This window comes from Osmia bicornis, chromosome 12, assembly GCF_907164935.1.
Source record: "Osmia bicornis bicornis chromosome 12, iOsmBic2.1, whole genome shotgun sequence".
Classification (NCBI taxonomy): domain Eukaryota; kingdom Metazoa; phylum Arthropoda; class Insecta; order Hymenoptera; family Megachilidae; genus Osmia; species Osmia bicornis.
Window position 1 is genome coordinate 266,205 of NC_060227.1, and position 9,546 is coordinate 275,750.

General features: G+C 40.7%; 1 protein-coding gene across 4 annotated transcripts; it reads right to left on the minus strand.

Annotated features, from left to right (window-relative positions):
* Window positions 1–1,530: 1,530 nt before the first annotated feature.
* On the minus strand, window positions 1,531–7,034 carry LOC114877579 (synaptic vesicle glycoprotein 2B-like). Of its 4 annotated transcripts, none has more exons than XM_029190331.2 (12): window positions 6,434–7,032; window positions 6,271–6,327; window positions 6,033–6,194; window positions 5,774–5,936; window positions 5,562–5,683; window positions 5,229–5,467; window positions 4,971–5,140; window positions 4,720–4,894; window positions 4,527–4,644; window positions 4,224–4,398; window positions 3,512–3,639; window positions 1,531–3,418 (listed from the first exon to the last, which is right to left on the minus strand). In XM_029190331.2, the coding sequence occupies exons 1-12, from the start codon at window positions 6,477–6,479 to the stop codon at window positions 3,348–3,350; spliced, it is 1,626 nt and encodes a 541-aa protein (XP_029046164.2). In that variant the 5' UTR covers window positions 6,480–7,032; the 3' UTR covers window positions 1,531–3,347. The 4 variants fall into 4 exon arrangements, with proteins under 4 accessions (XP_029046164.2, XP_029046165.2, XP_029046167.2 ...); XM_029190332.2 differs by having other exon boundaries at window positions 4,224–4,383; window positions 6,434–7,030; XM_029190333.2 differs by lacking the exon at window positions 1,531–3,418 and having other exon boundaries at window positions 3,517–3,639; window positions 4,273–4,398; window positions 6,434–7,034.
* Window positions 7,035–9,546: the final 2,512 nt, after the last annotated feature.

The following is a 9,546-nucleotide window of genomic DNA, read 5'->3' on the forward strand; positions in this document are numbered from 1 at the left end:
AATTACCGGTAGGTATAATCGATTAGAATTTCCAGTGAAAGAAGGAAATTCATTTGCATCGTCGTTTTCCTTTCTCAGGATATCCTTGGACTCGACGACGTCCCGAAAGCTCCGTTTCGGCGAGGAGAATCAACTTTCCCCTTTGAAACGATAACAGAACGGTACGCACGAGGCGAGGGGTGCATTTCAATTGATCCGTCGCTATCGTCGGAGGGTTCGTTGACCAACATTATCGTACGCTACTGCGTGCACGCGAACTGTTCGGCTGTTCGACTAAAGGACGCGCCGAGATCCTTTCGTTTAGAAACACGGTATGTAATTCGTAATTCCACCTAGAACGAAACGAGTTTCCGATACAAATCGAAAACGGAGAAGAAATCAATCTCTCGCGTCGCGTCGCGTCGCATCGCTTCTTTCAAAGGAAACGTCTCGATGACAACTGAACAGTTGTGGATAACGTGATGGTATTAGACATATTTTATATTGAATAAGGGGATTATTATTATGATTTTCATCGTAGAAAGAAAAGACGAAAAGATTGTGAGTCACAGGAAGATTCCTTCGTTTCATCCCGCGACAGATCATTCTTTACGGTGCCTTGTCTCTGCGTCATCCGCATCGCCTATTCTTCTCTACACCGCAAATCGATCGATTCAATTCGTCTAACTACATATGTATTTATGAAATTAATTTCGTTTCCTTTACCTGCAATTCCGTAATTTCGTAATTAATATTTAATTAACGAACAATAATATAATAAATGGATCATTACCGAGACTGCCCATGCAAAACGGTTAATTCATCTACACCCTTAACTGTCCCAACAAACTCTGTGCTCGAATAGTACCCATTCTAATTATGGTTCGTTCCATTTGCTAAGATTAATGGTTAAAGAGATTATTCTACCATGGTCGGAATTAAAATGTAATTGTGTCAAACGCGTTTAATTCCTACTCTTCTACGCGCATTAGATTCGACCGAGAGCTGGTAAAAGAATGTAACGTCGTTGATATGACAATACATGGATTTCGTGTAGCATTTTTCACCGGTAAAGTGAAATTATCATATAACAGTAATATTGCGCAATAGGAACGTTAACTAATACCTGCAGTAATTAATATCGTACAGATTTATTGTATGTTGTGGGATGCGATTCAACAGAGAAGCTGCAAACAAAACATATACATAGATGTAGAAAATACGATTGAAATCAGGTATGTAGTCGTTCGCCGAAAAAAAATTTATCAAGAATTGAAATGTCATTCGCACTCACGTTCATAAATCAACTGTCCGTTTTATATCCGCGTCTTCTAACCAAAACAGTTTGCGCGGCTTTTTCTCTTTTTGTTTTGTTTTTTATAGTTAACTGACGATGAGAGTGATAGCTTCGCGATAAAAACTTTTTAAATAATCGCAAGGGGATGACCTGATTTCTGTTTTATTAAATTTCCATATAAAATCTGGTTTTATATTTAAAAATGAATATCACAATACTATAAATTGGGTAATTTAATTAACATGCAGAAAATATCTTGTCGGATAAAAGAAAAACTGATCTTCTCTGTGTCTTTTAATTTTACATTGATGAGCATTTTGAAAATGAAACAGCTAGTGTCATCTGACGGAACCCGAAGAAATGAACGAAATCGATTTGATATGTATGTATATACAATAGAGCATTGATCTTTCGTGCCACCTTGGTTGGAGGCGCTCGCCTGAAGAATGACAATACACGCCCACTACTTGCGTATAAAGGTTTAGGTGGGAGAATTTCAACTTCGATCGTGTACCAATATCGATAAAATAGCGATTGCTCTCTGGTTATAATTTAGCACCAGTAGATGGTATTGATAGTACCGTTTCTGCGATGCTCAAGAGAGCAAACTCTCTTGAAACAGATGTAATCAACTTAAACAATTGATGAATGAATGAATGAATGAATGACATATGCAAATTAAATGACCGCGCCAAGTGCGTCAACTATGCACGTGACTATCAATCCGCGATGACGCCACAATCAACGAAATGCAACGTTTCAAATTATCCACTTTAACGCTTTATAAACGAACTCGCGTGACTTCGTTTCAGTTACATTACGACCATAAAAGGTTCTAGTACTTACTCGCCCCAATAAATCGTAAAACTCGGTTATTACAGAGGAAAAATAAGCAAGTTTCTGTTTCGTTAGTTGCGCCGTTCGTCGCCAGATAACACTAGAGGTACGGTTTTTAAAAGGTGTACGGTTTTTCTGATAAGATTTTTTCAAATGTTATTACAGTTTTGAATCATTCAATTTACAATTTACAGTAACAGAATTAAGTAGATAACAAAAAGGAAGTAATTATAGCATTTTGATTGAGAATCTAAACTTTCAGATTTCTGGTCATGCACTCAAAGAATCAGTTGAATGTATAAGAATGATAATTTTTCGCTAATTTAGTATACAAACAATTTAGTTCTTTAACCACTTAAGATCCCTATTTAAAAGCACGTCAACGTAATATTACGTGCCTGGACGTTAAGTGGTTAAAAGCGAGCGACGTAAAAGCAAATATTTTCGCATAAAGATTCAGTATCGCAATTACCTTAAAAATATAATACCTCGCCTGTAACTTGACAAACATGTAACACCAATTTGAAAGTTGCATTAACGATAGTCATGTAATATCGATGAAAAAGAAGAACATAAAGAAGAAAGAAAAGAAGGATCCTTTATCTAGTACAGAGCAACTCTTTCTTTGTTCCTGCTTATCTGTTGCAATGAAATTCGAGTAGAAAAACGTTTTATTGTATTTTATCGATGCATGAACTTAATCGAGCGTCAAGCAGCGTAACCTTCGATTCCGATAGAATGGTTTTCCTATACGTATAACGTTAAGGCTATCACAGCAGCTTCGTTTTTCTATTCGCATTATTGACGTCCGCAAATTGACGTTCGGCGTTAATTAAATCTTACTTGAGCATAGTTTTCATGTATGTTCTGTTGATTAAGGCATAGGAGATAATAAAGACAACGAGAACTAAGATTGAAACGATGCCAAACACATATGTATGTAAGTAAGGATGTGGCATTTAGAATTTTTCAAAAGTCAGACTAGACGATAGAAATAGAAAGGATATTTCCTTTCTTTTTTTTATCTAACGCTTATAAAAATATATTTCTACTTGTTCTGTCTGATATAGCGATCCGTCCGTTTGATCCTTCGAAAAACGAGAAGAAGCGTTTTAATTCCCAAACGATATCACAGTATTGTTGCGTTTCCTTCTCTTCTTCCAGCAATCGTTCCATTTCGAGAGTGGAAAGATCAAAATGGCACAAACGTTCATCATCCGTATAGTGGTTCACTTCATGCTTGGAGAACTTGCGTCGAAGTTTCCCTCACGGGTTTCGGTTGAAAGAAAGACAAGCAGAAGCAGGCTAAACAGAGAAGATACAGAGTAAAAGAGTCGCGGAATATACTTACATATGTATATGTATGTAGAATTAGTTTGGATAGTTTGGTCTTCTTACCGAGCAACAAACAACCCATTCCCATGAACGCGACCAGACACTCGACGTCTAGCAAGGCGGAAAATAGAAAATTTCCTAAAATAGCGGCTACGTTTCCAACTGTGGTGAGCATTGCGAGGCTGGTGGATCTGCATTTTTTCAAATACAAATTTACGAAACGATCATATATAAATCAATTTTACGTGTAAACCATTACTTATGGTTAACAAATTTATTTAAACAACTGCAAGAGCATTTGTCCAAACGTATGTATGTATGTACATACATACATACATACACGATTAAAGGTCGATTTATATTATCTTCGTTTCGACAAATCTTTATATGTACAATTATGTATATATGTATGTATACCGTGATGGATCGGTTGAAACGCGTTCCGTTTCATTGTCAGACATACATAATATGACGATCGACATTCTCGAAAAGAATAATTTGACTGAAGTGATGCGTGACTGAAACAATTGAGACGCTATCGTTTGATACGCGTTCATTTCACATACAACATAATGTATGTATGTACATATACATTGCGACATATACTTTTTTGTTCGATCAAGAGCATAAAAATTCCAAAATCTTTTTTTTCTTTAATATTTTCTTTAATATTCTCTTCCTGTTCATCTAATAATATAAATCGACCTTTGTACGTTTTTGTCGAATTGCGATACAGAGAGGGTAGTTAGTCCGACGCGACGAAGGTACAGATTACCTTAATGGTATCGGGATAACGTCGACGTTCACGGCGGTAACGATATTACCCGTTATTCTTGTCGTCACGATGATGGCAGCAGCGAGGGTGAGCATGTAAGGTGGAAGCTGTGCCCAGTTCATTCCGAAGCTGCTTACCACCGAGATTAGAAAAGCTGCAACTGTAACGCAACAAGCTACATACATATGTACATACATATGTAGATCTTACGATTAGGCCGGACGAACGTTTAAAATAAACTTTGCGTTAATCTCATATGAAATCTGACGCGAGCTGGTGAACGCGAAACGAAGCAATTCTCACCCAGTATCAGTTTCTTTCGCAACTTGCAGGTGGTTATTAAGCCGGCAAGAAAGGAGAAGAAGACTGCCGTAAATGCTATTAGGGTAGAATTTTGATATATTGCCGCGTTGATTTTCCACTGAAAGAGAAACGAAGGAGGAATACTAGTGTCTGTGGTCGAGCGTCAATGAAATTGACGCGCAGATGTCCTCACCGTAATGCAAATGTCCTGGAATTCCGGGCAATCTAGATAGTCCCTGGCAGGCAGAGCGTTTCGACGATCGAGCATCTCGCGCATAGTCGGCGCTCGATCTTTGTTCCACTTTTCGTCGTCGAAATTGTTCAAAATGATGAAGAGGTGCGGCACCCAAAGTCTCATCGTGTTGAACCTACGAGTGTACGAGTATACCTAACGTGGAAAATTGCTTGAGAATAAAAAGCTCGCGAGATGCGACCCCAGCTTACCCCAGCATACTGCCGAACTGGAGGAAATTAAGGAAGGCAACGGTGCGAACATACGGACTGGAGAACAACAGTTTGGTATTATAACAGGAGAGTCGTATTTTTTCGGTAGTTTCCTGGAATATGGATTGTCGCGATATCTGCGAGTTTTCCCATACCAGTAGCGTTTTTATCTGGAACGAGATAGATAAAAAAGGGAAATTTGTTATCTCGAAATTTGTTACCTACGAGTACATGTAATACATGTACGTCGAATCTTACCGGAAACGTGTTTGCCGGCTTTCTCTTGTTGATGCAGTACATTCTGCGGAGCAGTTTCATAGCTTCCTCGGGTTTACCGATGTCCATCAGGTACTTGGGTGTTTGCGGTAGCGCGCTTGCTGTCACCAGGCCTAACACCGGAACAGTCGAACATATCAGCAGATAGATTCGCCAGCTGGTGTATCGTCGGTAGAAGACGTCGACGTTAAGAGACCAGGGTAGAATCACAAAGCCGATAGCTGCGAGGAAAATATTGCACGTTCGACGAGAAGAAAAGCAGGAAGAAAGAGAGTGGATAGAAGAAGAAGTACAGTTTGGCGGGGTGATGCTCACCCGCGGGGACGATGATCGCCGCGTTTACAGCCAGTCCTGCCCATCTGGCGAAGCTTTCTTTATATTTTGCCGAATGAAACTCAGACAAATAGGCGATCACCATCGAGAACGGTCCACCCGTCCTGTGAAATTCGAATTGCTATCGTAATTAGCCTTTGATCGCGATTCCGCCAGGTGGGAGGCCGATCTAGCCATCTGCGGGAGATACTTACAAAACACCGCTAAGAAATTTCATTGCCAGAAAGAGGTAATAATTGTCGACAGCGCTGGATAGCACATTTAGAATGGAATCCGCGAACAACGCGAAAATGAACAGGTTTCTCGTTCCAACGTACGGCGTCAGGTAATCCCATATGAAACTAGTCAACACCATTCCTATGCATATTCGAGAGGAATGTGTAATTGGCGCGAAAAACAGTTTTCATAAAGAAGAGGAAGAAGAAGAAGAAGAAGAAAAAGACGAATGTATACCTAGAAAGGGGAACGCAACGAGAACGCCCTTGCGGAAGAAAGTAAGTTGGAGGTCACACTCGGCGGAAGCGAGAATGAAGGCTGTCGTGGTGGTGTCAAAGATCCCGGTCCACGCGACCGGCAATGCTGCCAGAAGCAACAACACGTTGAACGTTCCGTACCCTGGAAAGTGGGAAAACACGAGTGTAGATAGAGAAAGATGAAAAGTCGATGGGTGAAGATGAACGGTGTTGCTGACCTGTCGCCGATATCGCCCTTTCGATGTTCGCCGTTCCATCCTCGTGGTCGTTTTTCGCTGAAAATTACGTGAGATTGACGGGAAAGCGAGTAGTCGCTCGATTCGACGATGCGTTGCGCAACGTTCACGGTTATGCAAACCACCGTCAGCGTTCTATCCTCACCGTTTATCGTCAAGATTTTCACGTCGATTTCACGATTCGTCACCATAGTTTGTCGTTCATCCAATGCGGTCAAGACACGTTTATTAACACGATTTCGATGTCGATCGCGAAACTCTATCGAATCTCAGTCTCGAGCCGAAGCCGCGCGAACGTCGCTTGACGCTCCACTTCCGCGTTTATACTTTTATCCCCGTCGAGGATGCGAAACGGCAAACCTTCGCACCAACCACGAGATTCCGTGAAGCCAACGAACGAGATTGTAGACTAACGCGAACACCGATTCCTCCTCTGGTCAACTTCTCTCATTCGCGATGCCGTAACTTGCCAATTAACACGGGTCAAACGATTCAATTGTTGCGGTCTGTTCACTCCGTCAGCGAGTTATCGTCAAGAGTCGTGCTAAACTGTTACCCGATATTAGACGACTCGGACAATACAAATTACTGCGATGTCGTCAACCAACAAAGTGGCTATGTAGTTGCAGTCGCCAGTACGAAAATTAACTTTATTCGCGACCGGACGTATCGCATCGACGTCTATCGATTTTAATCGTTTCTCGAATCTTGCTACTACTGAATTCGTTAAATTGTAGGTCGAAGTAACGATTATCAAAACTTGTATCACGATAAATCTTACGACAGATCTTTTCTGATAAGATAACAAGATCTCAATGCAAGATCGCGCGTTTATCGTCGACTTGAGTGTCTGCTTTTTTTTTTTTTTTTTTTTTTTTAGGTGGAAAAAACGCAAAAGAATTAGATTATCGATAGGATTCGATCAGCCGTCACGCGTTGCGAGACAAGGAACCTCGGTTGCGTTTTCTTTCGCGCCGTTCGCGAGAACTGGTTTACACGACCATCAACACCATTCCTATTACCATTGCAAATAATAACAAATCCATACCTATAGTTAATATCGCCTTCTATTAATAAGATAAGATAAGACCCACACCTTTAAGTTACGGCATAGCCCGATATGAAAATATGGTAAATTGTCGTGACCACTCGCTATCGAATCGATGCTGAACGGAGACGAGGATGCGGATTAAGACGCGCTTGCACGCTCGAACGAGCTATTCGAAGATTCGGTTCGTCGATACGCGCAAATATGCAAACCACGAGGTTCCGGTGTCGCGTCAAAAGCTAATGGCACAAAGATAATCCCTCTTTGAGTGGATCCCTCGATTCTCCTCTCTTCGTTATCGCGCGCAGCCTTCAAAGGCGCAGTTCATTTACGACCACCGTGCTTGCGCGACCGGCATTTGCTTTCGCGGCATCGCAATATTTCCACTCTGCTGGTTTTGCTCTGCGAAACAGAGAGGTAATAAAGGAATGGAAGAGAGAGGAAACGCGTTTACATTCTGGGCCTGGACAATTAGATCGCACTTGAAGACAGGAAATACTTTTGCACTTTGTACAATCCTTGTAACCTTCTTTTATCCGTCAAACATTATAGACGGAATACGTCTATTGGAATCGTTTCCTGATTCGATCACATTGTCTAGCGATTGCATCTAGAGAACTGATTTAATTGATTCGGATAATGAAATAAGCGAATCAACTCGAGAGATATTTAGATATCTAGGATTTATCAGACATTGTATTAATATAAAGATACTAAGAAAATCTAGTTCATTTAGCAACTAACAATAAGTTCATCGTTGAATGAATAAAATAGCGGATCGGTCGAAAGCAAAATGGAACGAGACACGTGTTACGAACACGCGTGTTGATAAAATTTCGGTGAAAATTGGTATTACGAATGATTTCTCTGGCGAATCTTGCAATCCGCAAGCTCTTTCGTCTTTGCGTTTCCATTCTCGGTCCATTCTCGGTCATTCCTTATCGCTATCAGCGAAAATCCAACGCGAACAGGGAAGCAGAGTGAAAAGAGAGAGAGAGAGAGAGAGAGAGAGAGAGAGAGAGGGTTGGTGCGTTCGTGAGAACGACCACAGACCTATAGAGAAACGGCAATGTTATTTATTCACCCCACGTTCTCCCTTAAAGATAAGCGTCTGAGCAATACCTGCATACTAGCAATAGCAAGGATAATAGTCTTCTGGTGAAACGATCGTGTTTCGCTCCCTATTGATAAAGTTTATGTTTCTCATAATCGGAGCTCGTAATTGCACCCCGTCTGTTTAATCAAATTTTTCAAACTATTCCATTTGTTTAACGTCAAAACACGCATCTCACTTTGTCGCAAACGAAGCAATGAAATCTCGTTACACGGGCGGTTTGCTTTAAGTTTACGCATAGTATAACTGGTCGAAAGGAACGTAACACCGAACCGCGGATCGTCTTAATTTCCTTTTGCTTCAAAGCAACGTCGTTGCTTTGGAATTTTCTTGTTCGAGGAGAGTCCTTTTTAGTTCTCCTGAAAGGGAACGAGCCGGCACTCGAGTTTCGAGTCTTCGTTCTTGATGCACAATCGAAATCCAGTTATCCAGTTCATCTTTACGCCTCGTTTCTTGGTAAAAGCTTCATCGTGCTTAGTCCTTCATAATGAAACGTATTAAGAAAAAGAAGAAGATTGAAGCAGTATTCAAGAGAATTAATACCTTGATAGGAACACCCTTTCTGCTGACAACGTTGATTAAATTCCATCGAAAGAGAATGCAAAAGAGAAAAAGGAAAAGTAGTCTCGTTTCGTTTCGTTTCGTTTCGTTTCGTTTCGAATTTTTTCTTAAACGGGTAACAAAGCTTCTGTTCGAGGTCGTAACTCTTTTAGTCGGAAAATCTTTGACGACTGCGAGGAGAAACGGGTCTGCTACTGCTCTAGCAGTAGATCCCTCGATCGCTCCCTACTGGCCTCAGGCTCGAAACCGGAAGTATCCTTTCTTCTGCTTCCTCTTTTTACTCAAACACATTCTCTCCCTTTTCCTCGAGGCATCGTTAAACCCCGAATAATCAATCGAAAATAGTCCTTCTGTGTTTGACACGAATCTTTCTCTTCTGAAAATTTCTCAGAAATGAGAAGAACGAACGAAGAACGATGAATCAACTACTATCGTGTTCAATTTCTTAAAAGTATTGTAAAAGTCTTAGAGTAAACGATTTTCTTTCTCGTCAACGAGAAGAATGTAATTGTGATAGTCGAGGCTGTTTTAAACG